Source organism: Ambystoma mexicanum, chromosome 1p (assembly GCF_040938575.1).
Source record: "Ambystoma mexicanum isolate Mex_15411 chromosome 1p, UKY_AmexF1_1, whole genome shotgun sequence".
NCBI classification, from domain to species: Eukaryota; Metazoa; Chordata; class Amphibia; order Caudata; family Ambystomatidae; genus Ambystoma; species Ambystoma mexicanum.
The window spans coordinates 147,427,719-147,451,463 of record NC_090921.1 but is presented as its reverse complement, the minus strand read 5'-3'; the positions used below and the strand labels follow the sequence as shown (position 1 = coordinate 147,451,463).

The following is a 23,745-nucleotide window of genomic DNA, read 5'->3' as shown; positions in this document are numbered from 1 at the left end:
GGAGTCCTGTAGCCCATTCGCCACCAGAGGCCCCGGACCCCCATTGGATGCCCAGTCTCTCAGGGAGGCTTGCACGTTCCTGCAGAGAGCAATGCAGTTTGCATCTGAACACTGCATGGAGCGGGGTGTTGGGGTACTACCTGCACTGCCTTCAAAAGGAGAGGATTTGCACACAATGCTTCATCCAGTTCAATTAGGGAAATTTGACTATTAGTTCAGTCCCTTCTGCTCTCGCTCATCAGCCATATAAATCCCAAACCACCCTACAATCATCCTAAAATGGGACCTGGCCCACTAAGACCTCTGCATTCCGATGAACAACAACAACAGGACAGAGCCTGCACTCCCTTCACTTTTCTTGCCCTCTCCCTTTCCTTTCACTGAACAGCTCAGAGATGATAGCCTATCGTCCCAAACTTCGAGGACAAGTGTTGGAACCTGGGCAACCAGAATCAGTGTTAAAATTGCAATCTTTCTGGAGAGTTTCGGGGAAGATGGCAACCCTACTGTGAGGGGCTGTGAGATGAATATCACTGAGGGGGCTTTGCTTTTAGGTGATTGTCATTGAGGGCGTTCTGAGCTGCTCTTTCTGGGGTTGTGGGATGAATATCATTAAGGGACGGGCTAGTCTATGAGGGTCTATGGGTTGATTGTCATTAAGGGTCTCTGAACCTATCTTTGAGGGGGTGGTGAGGTGATTGTCATTGAGGAGGTTCTGAGCTGTCCTTTGAGGGTCTGTGGGGTGATGGCACTGAGGGGGCTCTGGGCTTCACTTTACTTTTACTTTAAAATATTTGTATAGTGCAACAAATGACCCAGAGGCTTACGGGCTCAGACAACACGTAACATGTGATAACACAGTGTGCCTACCAGAGGCGAAAATAAAGAGCATCGAGCAAGGAGAGGACACTCCCATCAGCATCTTCTAAACAGCCAGGCCGTTAGTTTTTTCCTGAATAACAGAGTAGTACTGATTGACCTAAGATCGGGGGAATGGAATTCCAAGCTCTCGGGACTGCAAGTAGGAAAGCACATTCCTGCACCTGCGTACGTTTACATGCAGGTATCTGGAGTTGTTTCAAGGTGTTGGATCTGAGGGTCCTGGAACAATCATTATTGACCGGAACTTCACTCAAGTGTACGGGACTAGCCCCAGTCAGGCATTTGTGTGTGATCAGGAGGAGGCGAAATTGAATTCTGGCCTCGATTGGAATCCAATGCAGACTACATCTGGCTTCGGACACATGGTCCCTCCTCCTAAGGCCCATCATCACTCTAACAGCACTAATGTGCACAGTTTGCAATCTGGCGCTGTCTGACATCGCAATGCCCACAAGCAGACTACTGCAATAGTACATTTTTGACACTATGATGGCTCTGGCTAGTGTCTTCCAACTGATTTGGGAGATAAAGGGACAAATCTGCGCTAACAATTTGATGTGATAGGCGGTCGAGGAGACTAAGCTGCCCACATGGGCCTGCATATTCAAGTTCTTGTCCAAATAGACTCCCAACGTCATCACTTTATCTTTAAGTTTAATCTCACATCCTGCTATTATAAAGCTGGAATATTCCTTGCCCATCTTCCTTAGTTTGGCTTCTATGCCTATCATCATTATGTCTGTCTTCTCTTTATTTAGAGGCAAGCCAATACTTAGCATCCAGGTTTGAATAAGCTTATATATTGCATTAATGGACTATTCATCCTCTAGGCGATTGCCAGACAATGGGATGGCACACGGCGTGTCATCAGCATAGTGAGTGAAGCCAATGTAGTTTTCTTCAAGGAGATCAAAGAAGGAGACTGTACAAATATTATAAAGGGCGGGGGATAAACAAGCCCCCTGTGTTACACCATAATCCTTGCTTAAAAACAAAGAAGCTAAAAACAAGTCCCTATAAATTAGCAATGTTTTTATCAAATAATATTCTAAAAACACATTTAAAATTCGCAGCCCAATAACTATAATTACACTACGATTTGAGGGTTTATGGGGTGATTGTCATTGATGGGTCTGCAAACTGTTCTTTGAGGGGTTGTCGGATAATTGTCATTAGGGCCTCTGAGTTGCTCTTTGAAGGGATGAACAGTGATTTTCATGGAGGGGATTGTGAGCTACTTTTATGGGACTATTGGGCAATTGTAATTTGGGGGTCAGAGCAATTTTTGAGGGATTGTGGGGCACTTGCCATTGAGGGGGCTTGAAGGTGCTCTTAGTGGGGCTTTTGTGGGATTGACATTGAGGGAACTCTGAGCTTATCTTTGAGGGGTGCTGTTCCCAGTATTGTTTGAGGGATTGTGAATTGATTTTCATTGAGGGGGCTCTGAGGTTCTCTTTGAATGCTGTGACATGAATGCCATTGTGGGGGTCTGAGCTTCTCTTTGAGGGGCTGTGGGATGAATGCCATTGATGGGACTTTCAGCTGCTCTTTGAGAGGCTGTGCGATTATTGAGGGGATTCTGAGCTGTTCTTTGACGGGTAGTGTGATGGTTGGAATTGAGGAGGTTTTGAGCTGCTCTTTCAGAGGCTGTGTGATTACTGAGGGGGTTCTGACGTGTTCTTTGATGGGTAGTGTGATGATTGTAATTGAGGAGGTTTTGAGCTGCTCTTTGAGGGTCTGTGGGGTGATTGCCATTGAGTAGGCTCTGAGCTGCTCTTTGAGGGGATTGGGGGATGATTGTTATTGAGGAGGTTCTGAGCTGCTCTTAGAGGGGCTATGGGATGATTGTCATTGAGCGGGCTTTCAGTCGTGTTTTGACGGGCTGTCGGATAATTGTCAATGAGTGGGCTTTTGGTTGTGTTTTTAGGGGCTGTGGGATGATTGTCATTGAGTGGGCTTTCGGTCAGGTTTTGAGGGGCTGTCGGATAATTGTAATTGAGTGGGCTTTTGGTTGTGTTTTGAGGAGTTGGGGGATGATTGTCATTGAGCTGGTTTTGTCCATGTTTTGAGGGGCAGTGGGATAATTGTTATTGAGTGGGCTTTTGGTTGTGTTTTGAGGGGCTGTGGGATGATTGTCATTGAGCTGGCTTTTGGACGTGTTTTGAGGGACTGTGGGATGATTGTCATTGAGCTGGTTTTGTCCATGTTTTGAGGGGCAGTGGGATAATTGTTATTGAGTGGGCTTTTGGTTGTGTTTTGAGGGGCTGTGGGATGATTGTCATTGAGCTGGCTTTTGGACGTGTTTTGAGGGACTGTGGGATGATTGTCATTGAGTTGGCTTTTGGATGTGTTTTGAGGGGCTGTGGGATGATTGTCATTGAGCGGGCTTTCGGTCAGGTTTTGAGGGGCTGTCGGATAATTGTAATTGAGTGGGCTTTTGGTTGTGTTTTGAGGGGTTGGGGGATAATTGTCATTGAGCTGGTTTTGTCCATGTTTTGAGGGGCAGTGGGATAATTGTTATTGAGTGGGCTTTTGGTTGTATTTTGAGGAGCTGTGGGATGATTGTCATTGAGCTGGCTTTTGGACGTGTTTTGAGGGACTGTGGGATGATTGTCATTGAGCTGGTTTTGTCCATGTTTTGAGGGGCAGTGGGATAATTGTTATTGAGTGGGATTTTGGTTGTGTTTTGAGGGGCTGTGGGATGATTGTCATTGAGCTGGCTTTTGGACGTGTTTTGAGGGACTGTGGGATGATTGTCATTGAGCTGGCTTTTGGATGTGTTTTGAGGGGCTGTGGGGTGATTGTCATTGAGCTCGTTTTGTCCATGTTTTGAGGGGCAGTGGGATAATTTTTATTGAGTGGGTTTTTGGTTGTGTTTTGAGGGGCTGTGGGATGATTGGGATTGAACTGGCTTTTGGACGTGTTTTGAGGGGTTGGTGGATGATTGTCATTGAGCGGGCTTTTGGACATGTTTTGAGGGGCTGTGGGATGATTGTCATTGAGCTGGTTTTGTCCATGTTTTGAGGGGCAGTGGGATAATTGTTATTGAGTGGGCTTTTGGTTGTATTTTGAGGAGCTGTGGGATGATTGTCATTGAGCTGGCTTTTGGACGTGTTTTGAGGGACTGTGGGATGATTGTCATTGAGCTGGTTTTGTCCATGTTTTGAGGGGCAGTGGGATAATTGTTATTGAGTGGGATTTTGGTTGTGTTTTGAGGGGCTGTGGGATGATTGTCATTGAGCTGGCTTTTGGACGTGTTTTGAGGGACTGTGGGATGATTGTCATTGAGCTGGCTTTTGGATGTGTTTTGAGGGGCTGTGGGGTGATTGTCATTGAGCTCGTTTTGTCCATGTTTTGAGGGGCAGTGGGATAATTTTTATTGAGTGGGTTTTTGGTTGTGTTTTGAGGGGCTGTGGGATGATTGGGATTGAACTGGCTTTTGGACGTGTTTTGAGGGGTTGGTGGATGATTGTCATTGAGCGGGCTTTTGGACATGTTTTGAGGGGCTGTGGGATGATTGTCATTGAGAGGGCTTTTGGAAATGTTTTGAAGGGCTGTGTGTGGATTGACCTACATTAGGGCGCTCTCGGCTGCCCCGTGATTGAGACTCTGCTGTGGTTGCAGGTGATGGGGAAAGACATATTCTGAGCAGAGGCTCCATGGATCCTCAATGCTGGCCTTTACTAAGGGGATCCCTGTGACTCTTGGGGAAAAGCAGGGACAGTGGGGGTATAACTGCAAGATAACCCTTCCTGCTGTTCTCTGTTCCAGGCGATTGGAGTTGTCCTCCTGTTTGTGGAGCTTCCTGTGATTGGAGGATGGCATTTTGGGATCTACTCCGCTGCACGTCTCTAGGTAAGCCCAGCATTTCCAAAATCGCTCTCCTTATGGGATGCGAGCAATGGAAGGGACTTTCTCTAGTCTGGTAATTTGTGCGAGGTCTCTGTCTGGAGTTAGTGGAGAGCTATCAATTTGTGCTGTTACCAGTGGTAGAAGAGTAAAGAAAATGTAGTGGAACTATGCTCCCCTGCCCTACCCCTTCACCCCCTCACCAGCCGCCTCTGCCCCCAACAACCCCACACTCAACCCCCCAATGCAAACACCATTCCCTCCTTTTCTCCACTGATCCCCACCCTGCTGTGTTTACAGTACTATTAAGACAGATGAGAACATAACGAAAGAAAATGCAGCACTTAAATAACCACCATTAGTTGACCATTGGCCCCCACAGCATGCAGCTTTAAGCAGCCTCCCCCTTCCAATCACCCGCCATTCCCACTCTTAAGGGACTCGCCTTGGGCTATAGACACAGGCCCATGCCCATTACCTGTACAGACACTATGTCAGCAGCAATCCATGAGTAATGGCAGAAGGCACATGCCAGTGTGGAGAATGGGACTTTGCGACGGCTTGACAACGAGTGTTATGTCCCAGGCAGTCTATGCCAAGGAACAACAGCAGCCCAGCGGCTGTATCCTGGCTCAGCATGGTGTGTAGCTGGAGAGTTACCCGCATGACCTAGTTTCAAATCCCTAGTAAGGAAGAAGTTACTAAATAAGTACATAAAGGTGTCCATCACTGCCATCCTGGAACAGTGCTCAAAGTTAAAGTAAGGGAATACTCACTGATTTCCCAAAAAAGGAAGGGAACGTCATACCCTTTAGTTCCCACCCACTTTGACCTTTGGCTGTTACCATGGTTTTTAAAAAGGCAATTATTTATACTATAGCGAGAACTTCCAAGGTTGGTGGTCAATAAGGATCTGCGGGTCGGTGATGCTATAAACAGGTTCGGTCCTTATTTTCCCAGTGTGGGCAGCGTGTTCCCCAGTAAGTCTGTACAGCGGTACACTGAATGGAGGGATCGGGGGTGGGGGGGTTCTAACACTGGAATTTTTCCATAATAGACTTTCATACCTACAACATTATCATTATTTAAACCCTGATGATCGCACCCAATTAATTTGCGTTGAAAACATGGAGGCTGACTTTGGACCAAAATGGGGTTCCTTCTGCATACATTCAAAGCCTTTTCTTTAAAGCATCACCAACTCATGGATTCTTTATGTCAACCTACCTTGGACATACTCACTATAGTATCAACACTTCCAATGCTTAATATGAAAACAAAGAAGTACCAGAGCTGAAATATTTTCTAGCGCGCCTGGGACATATTGGGCGGGCAACTTCCAGCCCACGGCTGCCAACACCCATGATTGTTCCCCCGCAGTGCCTGCATATTAAGGGATGACGCTGCAACTCCCACTGGCTATTTTGGGTGATGGATGCACTGGCCATGTCAGATGTGCAATTTACAGATGCCAAACAACATAACATAACACACTAGTTTAAGACAAATGTTTAAGTGCTTCTTTAAAAACATCATCATTGTTAACATTTTGCTAGGATTGGATAGGTGGCAATTAGTACATGTTGTGCATCTATCCACAGAAAAACGAGCAAACCTGCTTTCCTTCTAAGCTTAATTGACAAATGCAGGAAAAATGATTACTGAACGGCTACCTTTGTGTATACATTGACATTCATGAAAAAGGCACTCCTCTTAGGCAGTGGCTTTTTGCCTGTCCTTTACCTTGTCATTTACCCTGTGTTGGTGTTGCTGGCTGGTAACTGTCCTCTTGTTGCCAACCCACACTAATGTTGTAGTGTTGCTGTGTATTGCAGCGTGGAGAAGCTCCAACCTTATGCAGGAGGATTGAAGCAGTGTGTGGGTGTGGCCAGCACAAGCCCCCAGCAATGTCACCTTCCAACTCATTGTTATCATTGAATACGGATAACGACCACTCTGCGGTCTACGTGGGTCATCAGGCAATCCTCAGAGAACACCATCAGTCACCGCGCATCACTGACATGATGCATCTACTCAACGGGGCCACCGTTTTTTCCGGTCTGGGCTTAAACAAAGGATACCATCAAATCGAACTCAGTGAAGAGTTGCAATACATCACGAAATTCACCACCCATTTAGGCCCCTTTCATTACAAACGTTTGAGTTTTGGAATCTCATCGGCGGCTGAAATCTTTCAGGAGAAGATACGTAGGATCATCCATCATTAGATGTCGCACTGCTTACATTTTAGCAACGACATCCTGATATTTGGTCATTCGAAAAATTTGATTTTAATAAAAGCACACAAGTTTTTCAGGCACATTTTTTCTCAGAAGGGAATTCAACCTGATCCAGACAAAATCTGAGGACTGACAGAGGCACCCCACCTTGTTAACATAGCACAAGTGAGGTCATTCTTGGGATTAGCGAGCTACTGCACCAGGTACCTGCCTGATTTCACCATCACGAGCGTGCCCCTCCGGGCACTCACGAAACAAGACAGAATTTTCGAATGGGGTTAATCCCAGCGGGAGGCATTCGACAAAATAAGAAATGACATGGCCGCGGCTGTGTTTATGTCATATTTTGTCCCCAACCTGCACATTGAAATTACAGTGGACGCCAGCCCAGTGGGACTCGGAGCAATCCTGGCAGAGCACTCAGGGAGTGAACACGCACAAAGGAAGATAGTCTCCTACGCCAGCAAGAGTCTCACGGAAGCTGAGCAGAGGTATTCACAGGCAGAGAAGGAGGCATTAGTGGTTGTGTTGGCATGTGAACATTTCCACCTGTTCCTCTATGGAAAACACTTCATGATCGTTACAGACCACCAGGCTCTTGTGACTATCTATGGGAAGCCGACTTCACAAATGCCACCCAGGATAGCGATATGGGGACTGTGTCTAAAAGGATACAAGTACACCATCGTAGATCGTACACAAACCAGGGAAGGATGAAAATCGGGCAGATCTTTTTTTCTGCCATCTGCGTGCCGGGTCTCCATCATCAGGCAGCATCGTCCACCTTCCAGCCCCACCTGCCATCTATATAGCGTAGTTGACGAAATGCATGGCGGAAGAAACAACACTCTCACTCGCGACGCCGTGCATCAGAAATGGGCGATGGAATTCCGCTCAAAATTCTATCCGAGCAAACCGGGCCATGTGCGGGCATTTGTTCAAAACGCTTGCCATGTCAGAGGAAGAGCTATCCGGACCGGATTGTATTACCAGTAACACTACATCAACGCATAGTGGGCATGGCACATGAAGGTCACCGTGGTATAGTGTCCACAAAATGCATGCTCTGGAGGAAAGTATGGTTCCCAGGCATGAACAAGATGATTGAGATGACACTAAAGTCTTGCCATATCTGCTTCAGCCTACAACCCCCTGCATTACGAGAACCACTGCACATGACCGAACTCACGAAAGGAGTATGGAAGGAAGTCGCAATAAACATTTTCGGCCTGTGACGGTCAGGGGAGTATGTCCTGGCAGTGCTGGATGAACACTTGAGATACCTTGAAGCCGAAGTAGTGCCCTACAGAGCTGCCACGGCCATGATACCAGCACTAGATCGAATATTCTCGGCATTCGTAATACCTAATGTGGTCAAGTCGAACAACGTTCCCCCGTTCACCAGTGTAGACTTTCAGGATTTCACCAAATATTTGGGCTTCCAACACTGCATGGTCACTCCTCTCTGGCCCCAGGCAAAAGGAGTTGTGGAGCGTTTCATGGCGAATGTGAAGAGGCCATACACATTGTAACCATCACACACATGCCAATCAAACAAGCCCTATGCCAACTGCTAAGGGACTATCCCCACAATCCGCACGACTCCACAGGGAAATGCTGGCTGAATTGATGTTTGGCCGCCCTGTCCGTTTGAAAGTGCCTCAGGATGATCAAGTAACAGAGGAGAATGAGGGCACGAACAAAGTAAGGAGGAGGGACGACAGAGCAAAGGAAAGAATTAAGACATATGCAGACAAAAGAAGGAGGGCGCGGGCGGCAGACTTGGCAGTCAGAGAACAGGTTCTAGTACGACAGGTCCAAGCCCACAAGGACATGCCACCTTTTGACTCACAGAGTCACGGCCCAAGACCAACACCCATGTCAAAGGATACATGATAACGGCGGAAAGAGAAGGATGGGTTGTGACGAGGAACAGCTCGTTTTTCAGAAAGGCAGGCGATGGCAACCCGCTGTGTTTACAGTACTATTAAGACAGATGAGAACATAACGAAAGAAAATGCAGCACTTAAATAACCACCATTAGTTGACCATTGGCCCCCACAGCATGCAGCTTTAAGCAGCCTCCCCCTTCCAATCACCCGCCATTCCCACTCTTAAGGGACTCGCCTTGGGCTATAGACACAGGCCCATGCCCATTACCTGTACAGACACTATGTCAGCAGCAATCCATGAGTAATGGCAGAAGGCACATGCCAGTGTGGAGAATGGGACTTTGCGACGGCTTGACAACGAGTGTTATGTCCCAGGCAGTCTATGCCAAGGAACAACAGCAGCCCAGCGGCTGTATCCTGGCTCAGCATGGTGTGTAGCTGGAGAGTTACCCGCATGACCTAGTTTCAAATCCCTAGTAAGGAAGAAGTTACTAAATAAGTACATAAAGGTGTCCATCACTGCCATCCTGGAACAGTGCTCAAAGTTAAAGTAAGGGAATACTCACTGATTTCCCAAAAAAGGAAGGGAACGTCATACCCTTTAGTTCCCACCCACTTTGACCTTTGGCTGTTACCATGGTTTTTAAAAAGGCAATTATTTATACTATAGCGAGAACTTCCAAGGTTGGTGGTCAATAAGGATCTGCGGGTCGGTGATGCTATAAACAGGTTCGGTCCTTATTTTCCCAGTGTGGGCAGCGTGTTCCCCAGTAAGTCTGTACAGCGGTACACTGAATGGAGGGATCGGGGGTGGGGGGGTTCTAACACTGGAATTTTTCCATAATAGACTTTCATACCTACAACATTATCATTATTTAAACCCTGATGATCGCACCCAATTAATTTGCGTTGAAAACATGGAGGCTGACTTTGGACCAAAATGGGGTTCCTTCTGCATACATTCAAAGCCTTTTCTTTAAAGCATCACCAACTCATGGATTCTTTATGTCAACCTACCTTGGACATACTCACTATAGTATCAACACTTCCAATGCTTAATATGAAAACAAAGAAGTACCAGAGCTGAAATATTTTCTAGCGCACCTGGGACATATTGGGCGGGCAACTTCCAGCCCACGGCTGCCAACACCCATGATTGTTCCCCCGCAGTGCCTGCATATTAAGGGATGACGCTGCAACTCCCACTGGCTATTTTGGGTGATGGATGCACTGGCCATGTCAGATGTGCAATTTACAGATGCCAAACAACATAACATAACACACTAGTTTAAGACAAATGTTTAAGTGCTTCTTTAAAAACATCATCATTGTTAACATTTTGCTAGGATTGGATAGGTGGCAATTAGTACATGTTGTGCATCTATCCACAGAAAAACGAGCAAACCTGCTTTCCTTCTAAGCTTAATTGACAAATGCAGGAAAAATGATTACTGAACGGCTACCTTTGTGTATACATTGACATTCATGAAAAAGGCACTCCTCTTAGGCAGTGGCTTTTTGCCTGTCCTTTACCTTGTCATTTACCCTGTGTTGGTGTTGCTGGCTGGTAACTGTCCTCTTGTTGCCAACCCACACTAATGTTGTAGTGTTGCTGTGTATTGCAGCGTGGAGAAGCTCCAACCTTATGCAGGAGGATTGAAGCAGTGTGTGGGTGTGGCCAGCACAAGCCCCCAGCAATGTCACCTTCCAACTCATTGTTATCATTGAATACGGATAACGACCACTCTGCGGTCTACGTGGGTCATCAGGCAATCCTCAGAGAACACCATCAGTCACCGCGCATCACTGACATGATGCATCTACTCAACGGGGCCACCGTTTTTTCCGGTCTGGGCTTAAACAAAGGATACCATCAAATCGAACTCAGTGAAGAGTTGCAATACATCACGAAATTCACCACCCATTTAGGCCCCTTTCATTACAAACGTTTGAGTTTTGGAATCTCATCGGCGGCTGAAATCTTTCAGGAGAAGATACGTAGGATCATCCATTAGATGTCGCACTGCTTACATTTTAGCAACGACATCCTGATATTTGGTCATTCGAAAAATTTGATTTTAATAAAAGCACACAAGTTTTTCAGGCACATTTTTTCTCAGAAGGGAATTCAACCTGATCCAGACAAAATCTGAGGACTGACAGAGGCACCCCACCTTGTTAACATAGCACAAGTGAGGTCATTCTTGGGATTAGCGAGCTACTGCACCAGGTACCTGCCTGATTTCACCATCACGAGCGTGCCCCTCCGGGCACTCACGAAACAAGACAGAATTTTCGAATGGGGTTAATCCCAGCGGGAGGCATTCGACAAAATAAGAAATGACATGGCCGCGGCTGTGTTTATGTCATATTTTGTCCCCAACCTGCACATTGAAATTACAGTGGACGCCAGCCCAGTGGGACTCGGAGCAATCCTGGCAGAGCACTCAGGGAGTGAACACGCACAAAGGAAGATAGTCTCCTACGCCAGCAAGAGTCTCACGGAAGCTGAGCAGAGGTATTCACAGGCAGAGAAGGAGGCATTAGTGGTTGTGTTGGCATGTGAACATTTCCACCTGTTCCTCTATGGAAAACACTTCATGATCGTTACAGACCACCAGGCTCTTGTGACTATCTATGGGAAGCCGACTTCACAAATGCCACCCAGGATAGCGATATGGGGACTGTGTCTAAAAGGATACAAGTACACCATCGTAGATCGTACACAAACCAGGGAAGGATGAAAATCGGGCAGATCTTTTTTTCTGCCATCTGCGTGCCGGGTCTCCATCATCAGGCAGCATCGTCCACCTTCCAGCCCCACCTGCCATCTATATAGCGTAGTTGACGAAATGCATGGCGGAAGAAACAACACTCTCACTCGCGACGCCGTGCATCAGAAATGGGCGATGGAATTCCGCTCAAAATTCTATCCGAGCAAACCGGGCCATGTACGGGCATTTGTTCAAAACGCTTGCCATGTCAGAGGAAGAGCTATCCGGACCGGATTGTATTACCAGTAACACTACATCAACGCATAGTGGGCATGGCACATGAAGGTCACCGTGGTATAGTGTCCACAAAATGCATGCTCTGGAGGAAAGTATGGTTCCCAGGCATGAACAAGATGATTGAGATGACACTAAAGTCTTGCCATATCTGCTTCAGTCGGCAACCCCCCGCGTTCCGAGAACCACTGCACATGACAGAACTCACGAAAGGAGTATGGAAGGAAGTCGCAATAAACATTTTCGGCCTGTTACGGTCAGGGGAGTATGTCCTGGCAGTGCTGGATGAACACTTGAGATACCTTGAAGCTGAAGTAGTGCCCTACAGAGCTGCCACGGCCATGATACCAGCACTAGATCGAATATTCTCGGCATTTGTAATACCTAATGTGGTCAAGTCGGACAACGGTCCCCCATTCACCAGTGTAGACTTTCAGCATTTCACCAAATATTTGGGCTTCCAACACTGCAAGGTCACTCCTCTCTGGCCCCAGGCGAAAGGGGTTGTGAAGCGTTTCATGGCGAATGTCAAGAGGCCATACGCATTGCAACCATCACACACATGCCAATCAAACAAGCCCTATGCCAACTCCTAAGGGACTATCCCCACAATCCGCACGACTCCACAGGGAAATGCTGGCTGAATTGATGTTTGGCCGCCCTGTCCATTTGAAAGTGCCTCAGGATGATCAAGTAACAGAGGAGAATGAGGGCACGAACAAAGTAAGGAGGAGGGACGACAGAGCAAAGGAAAGAATGAAGACATATGCAGACAAAAGAAGGAGGGCGTGGGCTGCAGACTTGGCAGTCGGAGAACAGGTTCTAGTACGACAGGTCCAAGCCCACAAGGACATGCCACCTTTTGACTCACAGAGTCACGGCCCAAGACCAACACCCATGTCAAAGGATACATGATAACGGCGGAAAGAGAAGGATGGGTAGTGACGAGGAACAGCTTGTTTTTCAGAAAGGCAGGCGATGGCAACCCACTGGTCAGTCAAGCATGCAGTGAAGAAGAGGACAATGCAAGAGAGACGTCTGGATACTCAGCGGACAAAGATGCATCAGAAAAGCAAGAGCAGAGCCTCATCGAAGATGTCCCAGAGGAGAACAACACCATATTCCAGACACACACCAAACCTGACGCATCGTTCGAAGACCCGATGATGGATCGAGCAAATGGGGTAGGACGATGTTATTTTGGGGGGAGATATAGCATTGCACGTAGTCACCTGATTGGGACACAGCAATGCGTGGACAAGGGTCAGCTGACCCAATCTAATGTGAGCGCGCACAGAGCTATAATAAAGCAGACATAGTTGAACCTCAATGGTGCGTAGTTGTGTTTGTGTCGGCGGCCTGCACTGCATCTCCTGTGCGCCTCCCTCCCTGCTTGAGATACCACAGATACAGAGATGAAATCATTGCTTATCCGGCACGGAATGCTTCAGGCAATCCATCTCGCTTACTTAAAGCAATAAAGAAGCAGCTTTCAGCACACACATACTAGGGCATTCAAATACAGAGTTTTGGACTGCAGCCATTTTCAGTGTTTATTTGCGGGCTCGGGAGGATAGCTCAGGGGCAATGCGTTCGCCTTTGAAGCAAGACGACTGGAGCAAAACAGGTTCAATCCCTGACTCTGCGCTAAGTGCATTGTAAATAGCCAATTATAATTATATACATGAGTATCTTTGAGGCGGGATAGTTTGTTTATTTTGCACAAAGAATAGCTGCACCCCCCCACCCATCCTACTATGATGAAATGACGATATCGTGCTGGACATAATTGTTTTTCTGTGGTAGATCAGGAACAGAGTTTGCCGTTTTTGATCTGTGATACTTGATACTTGAGGAGAACCATCTCCAGTTCTGGAAGCACCTCAAGACCTTCCTCTTCGCTTCCGCCTTTGCCTCTCTTTTCCCCTGCTGATCTGTTTTCTCTCTCGGTGCTGTGCACCTGGCCACCCTCTGTCATTCGGGCCCAGGTACCTGCTCACCCTGCCACCCTCCTGCACTGCCTCCGGGCCACCCCTTGCACTGGGGTCTGTATCTGTACCCATACAGTCCCACCTCCTACTTTTCTTCTGCACTTATCAGATACACCCTATCTGACTAATCTAGCACTTGCCACTTGTTGGCTGCACTACCACTGCTTAACGCCTTTATTTATTTTACTCATTATTTGTTCTGTTCTCTCCTCTGTTCCGCAATTTCCACTTCTCCCCCTCTTCCATGCACTTTCCACGTTTTCCCTTTTCCATGCACTTGAGCATTCTCAATGTCACTGGCCCTAGTAAGATCATTGTTTTTGTTCTCCCTTGTGCACCTCCCTTTGTCTGGTTGCACCCTGAAACACTTGTATATGAGCGCAATATAAATGAAATATCATATTATATCATATATCATATCATATCATATCATGATAAGTGTATTTTTGGTGCCAGAGTTGATCTTTAATAGAGCTTTAAGTGGGTGGGCCTACCTGGAACCAGCCAGGCAGTCTCCACAAATTGACCTGGAGAGAACTGACTTCCCGACCTGATTTGCAACCATGCTAAACTAAATGAGATGATGAGTGGCAATACTGCTATTCTCCAGTAGATGTCGCCATCAGCCCTGTTTCAAATAACATCATCTCTTTTAAAGCACAAATATGTTAGTTTGTTTCTTATACAATTCCACACCGTTCCACCAATCTTCACCAAACGTTTCATAGTTATCTGTTAGGACCCTCTGCACATTACTGGCTACATGACATTATGACACCTCACCCCATCCCCGATTCTAGCCCCTTCACAAATGATACATTTGCCTAAAATCTACAAAACATCAATGGGGTCGTAGAAGGACCGGACAAATCTAATTTTAATCGTTTTGACATGAGCCCCTCCACATCTGCTCTGGAATATGCCAGCCAGCCGCATAAACCCATTCTCAGTGCTGTTTACTTCAGAGTACAAAGCACATCAAGCGATCAGCGACTCGGAACAGCGACCTACAGGATCATTAGACCTCATTAGGACCTTGCCGGGCTGGAAACAAGGGTACCGGTAAGCTCACCGGCACCATTGTTTCCATACCGGCAAATTACAAGTTTGCCTGCTGGGGATGCTGCGTCTGACGGGTCTGACCCTGCCGGGCACAGCGGTCACGGTAGGCAGACTGATCATGGAAGTACCATTAGTATTGGTGCCGGTACTTCCGTGAATCCATTCCCGTGGGACTCCACGGGAATCGGGAACAACATTTAACCGGCGCCTGACTTCCAGGGTCGGCGTTCTTGTAATGTCCCGGTGACACTGGGAAGTCAGGCGCCCGTAATATGTTACGAATCCGGCGGCAACCCGAAATTGGATCAGCTGAAAAGGGAAGTGGATATACACATATTCTTTCTCTCTCTCTCTCTCTCTCTCTCTCTCTCTCTCTCTCTCTCTCTCTCTCTCTCTCTCTCTCTCTCTCTCTCTCTCTCTCTCTCTCTCTCTTCTCTCTCTCTGTCTCTCTCTCTCTTCTCTCTCTCTCTCTCTCTCTCTCTCTCTCAGGGTGGAAGCTTGAATCCCAAGAGGACTAGTTTTATGACTCAAGCTAACTTGGATAGTGGGGACACCATGAGCTGATGTGGGATCTGGAGCCCGGGGTGACGCTGGTGGAGAGGAGGGGGGGGGCCTCGTTCCTAACCACAACAGTAATCTATTCCATTTGATGTTGAGTTGGTACACACAGGGCATACTCATTTATTTCATGGGGATGGGCTCTTCAACTATATAGATGGGTTTAGCATCATTTTGCTCCAGAAGACCTGGTTTATTGAGCCGCTGGTGGTGGATGGAAGGAATTTCATCACTCGACCGGCGAGCCAGAGGTCGGGCCCAAAGGGGGTCTCGCAATAGGTGTTAAACTTCCAATGGCAACTTCCTTATAGCGAAGGTATCTTTACTCGAGCAGAAGTATGCACTTAGTCCCCAATTATAGTATTATAGTTGTGTATAAATGTGCATGTACCTGTTGTGAGGGAAGCGTCTGCACCCGTAAGGGTTAATAAGCAAGACTGTGGGAGGAGGAAAAGAAGAAGCCTTAGGGAGGATGGGGCAGCAGTCAGATAATAAAGTAAAGTGTCCTGTGTCCTCTGTTCCAAATCCTTAGGCCATAAGCACAACAACTAGCGACAAGGATAAAACACTGGGGGTCATTACGAGTCAGGTGGTAGGGGATACCAGGCACCGGTAAGGAGTACTGTGAAAACAACTCCCGGGAGGATAGCTCAGCGGCAGCGTGCGTGTCTTGGAAGCAAGACGACACGAAGCAGCAACAGGTTCGATCCCCGGGTCCGCGCTTAGAAACCTCCGGGTGTTTAAGCGCGTTATAAATATGTAACTAAGACAAAAAAAAAAAACACAATTACGCAACTAAGAAAAACAAACAATTCCTGTAACAGCGCCTCGATGCCTGCGGGCTGTGTGAGCGCTTTATAAATGTAAAAATAAATAAAATAAAATAAACTCCTGAAGAAGACCCTGACCATCAATGAGTTCATCGAAACTGCAAGAGTACACGAGAGGGTGGAGATCCAAGCATCTGCCATGGAGACGCCCAAGAGAAAAACTGATACAGATGACTCGGTGGTGGCCATCACCAGCACAAGAGACGCAGGAAGAGGAGCACTCGATTACCAGACATCGCTGAGGGGACCACCAAGGGAAGGATACGCACAGGCAAGACCAGGTTTGCGCCCACAGAGATTACGTTACCTGTGTGGCCAGATATTTCCCCACGTGGTCCCATGTCCGGTAAGGACCCAACAATGTTCCAGGTGTGGAAGAGAAGGCAAATTCCAGACTGTCTGCCGAGAAGGGAGACCGTACCTGCCAGCTCGACAGTTTTAAGCTGCACAAACCAATTGGAGACAGCCATATAGGCCGAGCCCGACAACCACACAGCTCAGATAGCCATAGTTATACTCACAGCAACCAAGAAGAATGATGGGAGCAATGGAACAGGGCCTGGACAGCGGGGAGACACCTGGCGACATTCAGCTGCTACAAACAGACTACTTAACGGGTTACTACGGCTACCTAGGCGACCCGTACGCAAACTGAGTCAAATTTGCATATGGCCAGGATCCAGAATTTCCTGATGAGTTTGTCAACCTGGTACACAGGGAGCAAGAAGGCAGCAAAACACTGAAGGTAATGGTGAGAATGGATGAAGTCACTCACCTCTTCCTTATAGACACGGGACCCACCGTCAGTATCCAGGGGGAACAAGAATTACTGCTATCCAGGAGTAGACAGGATCTGGTACCATTGAGAGCAAAAATCTTCCAACAGGGAGCCAGCACGCCATGACCATCGCTAAGGCAATTCAGGAAGACACTCTGCTTCAAGGGAAAGATGACTGACAACGTCATTCATGTACTCAGGAGCCAAGTCAATGGGAAGTGCCTGCTGAGCTATCTCACTGCCAAAGACCTTGGCCTCATAGACTTTAACTTTTAAGACAATGATGTGGTGATATGCAGAGGAGATCAGAGCAGAAATGAAACCATATGCCACATGTGGGAACCCAAGTGAACAAAGAGATGATCAGAACCACGTTTCCCAAACTCTTTAAGGACGTAAGAAAGCTGAAAGGAAAGGTGATCAACCTGCACATCAACAATAACATAAAGCCCATCCCACAACACCGCAGAAGGGTGGGATTTCACCTGCAGAAAGCTATCTCACCAGAGTTGCAGCAACTCCTGGAGAATGACATCATAGATACCGCAACAGGGCCCACACCGTGGATTTCACCGCTGGTGGTGGTACCAAAAGAGGGAAACATGAGACATGAGGGTGGCAAACACCACGATTGAGAGTGAACGACATCCAGTCCCAAAGATGGAGGATATGATCGTGCAGTTGAACTGTGCAACTAAATTCTCCAAGCTGAGCTCAATCAGGGGTACCACCAGCTGGAACTGCACCACGACTCCAGGATAATCACCACCTTTTCTACCCATGATGGCTTATTTCGTTGTAAGGGCCTCACCTTCGGAATCTCCTCCAACCGCAGAGATCTTCCAGGAGAACATTAGAACCTGCTTCTCGCAGTTAAGTAGGCTTTTAACTATTCCGATGACATGCTCGTATACGGCACCTCCCAGGAAGAGCATGACCAAGCCCTCATCGACGTATGCAACATCCTGAAAGTAGCTGGGCTCACACTAAACTACGAAAAATGCAACATCTGCAAAGACAGGCTCATTTTCTATGGTCACATCTTCTCGGGGAAAGGGCTTCAGCCTGATCCAGAGAAAGTACGTACCATCAACGAACCGCAGATATCCACACATCTAGGTGAAGTTAGACCATTCCTCGGAATGGCTGGGTACTGTGCTCAATACCGACAGCGGTACGTTGTTACCACTGAACCGCTAAAACACCTGCTATGGAAAGACGAGCCATTCATCAGACCCCAAGAGTGCCAGAAGGCATTTGGCACCATCAAATCCAAACTGGCAAATGCAACCGATCTCGTTTACTTAAATCCACACTTGCAGACAGAACTGGTGGTCTGCGCCAGTGGGGTTGGACTAGAAGCCACCCTGGTGCAACAAGAGAGACCGGATGCGCCTGCAAGCAGTGTGGTAGCGTACGCAATGAGATCCTTGTCCCAGACAGAGAATGCATACTTGCAGGCGGAGAAGGGAAGTTTGGCAGCAGTGTGGGCCTGTGAATACTTCCACCACTTCATGATAGGGAAGAGATTAACCCTGATAACGGACCACCAGGCCTGCTATCAGTGGTGCTATCACTATTTGTCAACCCAAGAAGCAAGATGCCACCAAGGATAGAAAGATGGTGCATCCGCCTACAAGAATAAGACACTGAAATCACACACAGACTAGGAGGAGACAGAAACCCTGCGGTCTACATCTCACGCCACCCGGCGACAAACGACCTGCCACTGAGGGAAGGGGATGCAGAATACCTGTACTATGTCAGAGAATAGGCCCTACCACCTGCTCTCACCATCCAGGACCTGGCTAGAGCAACACAGGCCAAACCATCCACTAGATGGGCCAAGGATCTCACAGCCTCAAACAAGTGGAGAGACCACAAGAGAATGCTACACTGTCGGGAGGTAGTAAACAGGCAGGAACTCGAATGCATGGCGAAGATCAGCACGGAATTTGCAGTGTCAGAACAAGGAGTACTGTTGAGAGGCTGCCGGATTGTTATCCCGTCATCCCTACGGAGGGGGCTGGTGACGCAGGTACATGAAGTACACCGGGGAGTGGAAGCAACTAAGAAACTGCTTCAACAGATGGCATAGTTCTGGCTCATGGACGCCATGGTGGAGGAAGTAATCAGGAGCTTCCTATCATGCCAGTGCGCAGCTGGAAGCATGACTCGCCCCTCCCGATGCAACCAAGGAACATATCTGAGAAGGTATGGCAAGGACTTCTACTGGATACTAGAGTCAGGGGATCCACTCCTGGTAACAGCAGAGAAATTCTCCAGATTTCCCATCATCAAGCACACAACGTCCACGGCATTCACCCAGGTAGTTGGAGTAATAGACGTAGTCTTCAGCGAGTGGGGCATTCCCACCACAGTCAAAACAGACAATGGGCCGCCATTCAACAGCCAGGAGTTCCATCGATGTGCAAGGCACATGGGATTCGCGCATCAGAAGATAACACCACTATGGTCATTGTCACCACAGGAACGTACTGCACTTGGTGCCAGGGGTACCACCGGGTGACCGCATGAGAGCGTACCAAGCTAAGACACGCCTTCCCCAGGAGAGTCAAGGACCCCAGAGACAGCCCGAAGACCAAGACATCCTGGAGGACGAGCTAAGAGAGAGAGATGTGAGGGCAAAGGAAGCTGCCAAAGAAAGACCTGACTGGGCCCGAAAGGCGAGAGTCAAGGAGTTCAAAGAACGAGAAGAAGTGCTTGTGAAGCAATGAATACAGAGGAAGACGGATGGAAGGTATGACAGCACACCCCTCTGAGTGACTGACATGAAGGGAACGATGGTGACAGCCACCCACCCATACAGGGAGAACAACCCAGACCAAGAATCGAGGGCGCCAGATGGAAATGAAGGAGAAGGTGTGGGTGATACCCACGTACCAGCTGAGAGGCGTGAAGAGGCTGACCCAGAAGGACGGCCTCAATGGATTATCAAAAGGCCCTGCAGACTCATCGAAAAAGCGTAACATGAACGTAAGGAGATAAGTGAGGGGGAGATTTTGCGAGGGAAGTGCCTGCACCCGTAACAGTTAAGAGGCAAGACTGTGGGAGGAGGAAGAGGAGGATCCTTAGGGAGGAAGAGGCGGCAGTCATATAATAAAGTAAAGCTTTGAGTCAAGACAGTGTCCTATATGCCAAATCCTTAGGCCATAAGCACAACAGTACCACGCTATGCAGGGGATAGTATAACTACATTAAGGGAGAAGGAGCTCCTACATGCAGTTCGATGGACCAGCTCTGCTCTGTGGAGATTTAAATGCTAGAATCCCGTTACCGTTGGGGGAGGAAGTAAATAAAGAGATGAGGCTGGAGCCTCTGGTGCAAAAAGGAGGCTTGCACATAGCACAACAGTGGGGATGAGTTGGGCCTGTCTATTGGCCTCAAATGGCTTTTCTGCTATCAGTGGTGCCCTTCAATTTGACAATCCCCCTAACTTAACAAGAGCGGTTAAATGGGGCAGTAGCATATTAGATTATATATTTACTGCCAAATGTCCCACCTTAGTGGAAGACATGTGCATCTACCAGTGCCCGGAGAGTGATCACTTTCCCATCCATGCAAACTTGAGGCTGCAGACCTTCAATCCTGGCCTAAGATTGTCCAGTGTTTTAAGCATCGTTGCCGGCTTGAACTGTATCTCATGGAACAACCAAAATTTAGATAAAGCATCAATGGTTGCGAGAACTATCTTGGGCCGTTCGTACCAGACGTTGAGTTGCCAACATTGGTGCAAGCTCAGCAGGTGATGTCTCTGTTTGAATCTAAGTTGGTCATAGGACTGTGCAATGAGATCCCCTTGCTCCACAAGCAGGCTCGTTATGGGGCTTAAATACCCCCATCACTAACATTATCGCAGGGAAATCAGGGACAGGAAAAGGTGTCCAACGGGCGAGTTACGTGCAATAGCACAGACTGAGTCCCTAGCTGTAGCACACAGTGAGAAGGTCGAACGGGCAAACTAAATTACAATAAATGACTGAAGAAACACAGGTATGTCACTGAGTGCCAGAGATGGTGGAAGCTGGTATGGGCAGCAGTGAACAAGAACCCTATTGACTTCTGGAAGATTGTTAATGGAAGGGAGTCGATGGCTAGAGATATTAATGGGCTACCTGAGGAAGGTTGGGTAAATTGCATAGAGCAGGCCCTGGGAGGTAGCTTGGAGAATGTCCAGAGCCGGAAGCCCCTCGACGAAAACCTGGGTTTATGATCTGGGACCAAATGATATTCAGGGGATTATTCTATCATCTATTGCCCCCGGCCCGATAAAAATTTTCAGCACCATCATCCCTTTGGGCCCATGTGCTGCACCACCTCTTTTGCAGCATATCAACGTTGCAGAATATTCCTGCCTCCTGGCAGGACAGTATCATCATCCCAGTACTGAAGAAGGGCAGGCATGATGACCCAAAGAACTATCTTCTGCTTGCCATGCTGGATGTACCCGCCAAAGTCTTTGCTAGAACCCTACTGAAGGAGTTAGAGTTGTGGGAGGAATTTGTTAACATCATCCTGCAGTGCCTGACGGGATTTCGCATAAAAGAAAATCTAGCACTGGGATTAATATTTTAGACCATCCAACAAGCTTCGATGGTGAGGAAACTCCCGGTGTATGTGGCCTATATCGACCTAAGTTCTGCCTTTGACACCGTGGACCGCAATAGGCTGTGGGCAAAATTACAGAGGCTGGAATTCCCGCCCGGCTTGCTTAGGATGATTGTTGTATTGTACTCCCAGACTAGGGTCAAGATCAGACTAGATCAACATGGGGGCTCAATTTAGTGGATTTCTACCTCAAAGGGCCTAAAACAAGGCTGCCCTCTAGCCCCCATGTTAGTCAACCTTTATTTGGCTGATCTGGAGGCGGCCATTAAAAATCCAGCTGCTATTCCTCCAAAATTGGGCTCTTAGTCACTCCAGTGGCTGGGCTACGCAGATGACCTGGCGATGCTGGACCTGACTCCCGGAGGGTTACAAGCCTTTTTGAACAAATTAAAACAATATGTGGATGAGATAGCAGCTTAATCCATAGCTCCCGCTCTGCTATCATCTTTATATTACCAGTGGGGCACTAATTCACATTTGTTCCCACAAATCAACCTTACTTACCTACTACCTTTTGTTTTGGGTAAGCACTGCGAGTTTCTTCTGCATTCCAGTCAGATTCTCTACCCGAACTGACAGGAGGCCCAGACGCAGCGGCATCAAGTTGGAGGAACGCTGCAATTCCTGTCAGCCACCCCGGGTTGCGTTAGAGGTTTGACACAGAGCATATTTCCACTGAGGTACAACATTTAATTCCACAACAGGCAGCTGCAAAATATGAATTTCTACAGAATGCTAACGACTTTCACCATGTTAGAAGTCTTTTCATGAAGAAATTCATTTATATTGAATGACTGCATACACCAATAACTGCTTTCTTCACTATAAACTCGGCAATTAAGGCACTGTCAACCTATTGTGCTTTACTTAAAGAAAGGACTTCCTAAAAACTGACATTAAGTGAAGTAAATTAATGACACAGCTTGCAGTATCTGTTTTAAGGCTGGTGTCAATTAGATAGTGTGCTCTCTCACAATTGTTACATGAGCAGATAAATAATGTGTAAGACCTTTGCCAGTAAGCTCATATAAAAGAGGTGACAGTTTATGTCTTTGGCCGAACTGTACATATTGTGACCATCTCTGTCATCTCATTAAAGCTGTACTAACGACTGTCTTTTACAAATAACTAATATCTTCATGAACCTTATGAAGCATAAGCAATACCTTTAATATGAAGCTACAACTTGAGACGAAAGATCTTGGATGCTTTTGGTGCATTCCCCCATCCTTGTGGGGCCTTAATCCACTTCCCGAGATGGCCTCACAAAAAAGTCAAACAAAGGGCTCTACGAATAAGGAAACATCAACGGCCACCTTAAAAAGCCCAAAAAGTGAATCCCCTCCTCCTAATCAAACAATTTTGGAATCAAATATGGAGACTATTCAAATGGAAATAAGAGAACTCAAGCCTTTTATGGAGACCGCTAACACCAAGCTCCAACACTTAGACAAAGGATGGATCAGCTGTGAGAATAGAATCAGGGAGATTGAGAGGAGGGTTAGTGTGGCGGAAGATATTGCCACGTAAGTCTCTCACATGGAACAATCCATACTTACCCTTCAGAAACAAAATGAAGACTTGGAAAATAGAAAACGTAGAAACAATCTGCATGTCTTTGGCTTTCCAGAAGGAGTGTAAGGGGATGATGTAGCTCTCTTTCTTAAGAAAACCCTTCAAAACATTTTGAATCTACAGCCACCCATTGTCCTTAACATTCAAAGGGCACATAGACTTGGACCTAAAAGGGCAGAGTCATATAAGAAAACTGCACCAAGAATGGTCATTTTCTTGCTACTCGAATATACTCAACTCTAATTGAATCTGCAGAAAGCTAAAGGAATCGAGCACCTAATATGGAATGGCCACAGAATCTTCATCTCACAAGATGTGTCCAAAATTACAGCTCGACAGAGGAAAGATCTACTCTCATACCGTCCTGTGCTTAAGCAATTAAATGGTAGATACAATTTTATCCACCCAGGCACTTTCAAAGTCACCATTAATAGTAAAACATCGTCATTCG

General features: G+C 47.2%; 1 protein-coding gene across 1 annotated transcript in view; it reads left to right on the top strand.

Annotated features, from left to right (window-relative positions):
* Positions 1-23,745, top strand: part of LOC138480445 (C-type mannose receptor 2-like) — a 102,770-nt gene that overhangs the window by 23,658 nt on the left and 55,367 nt on the right. Inside the window, exon 2 of the mRNA XM_069612299.1 lies at positions 4,654-4,737. Coding sequence (XP_069468400.1) covers positions 4,701-4,737 — 37 coding nt within the window. The 5' untranslated portion in view covers positions 4,654-4,700. The remainder of the gene's footprint in view (positions 1-4,653; positions 4,738-23,745) is intronic.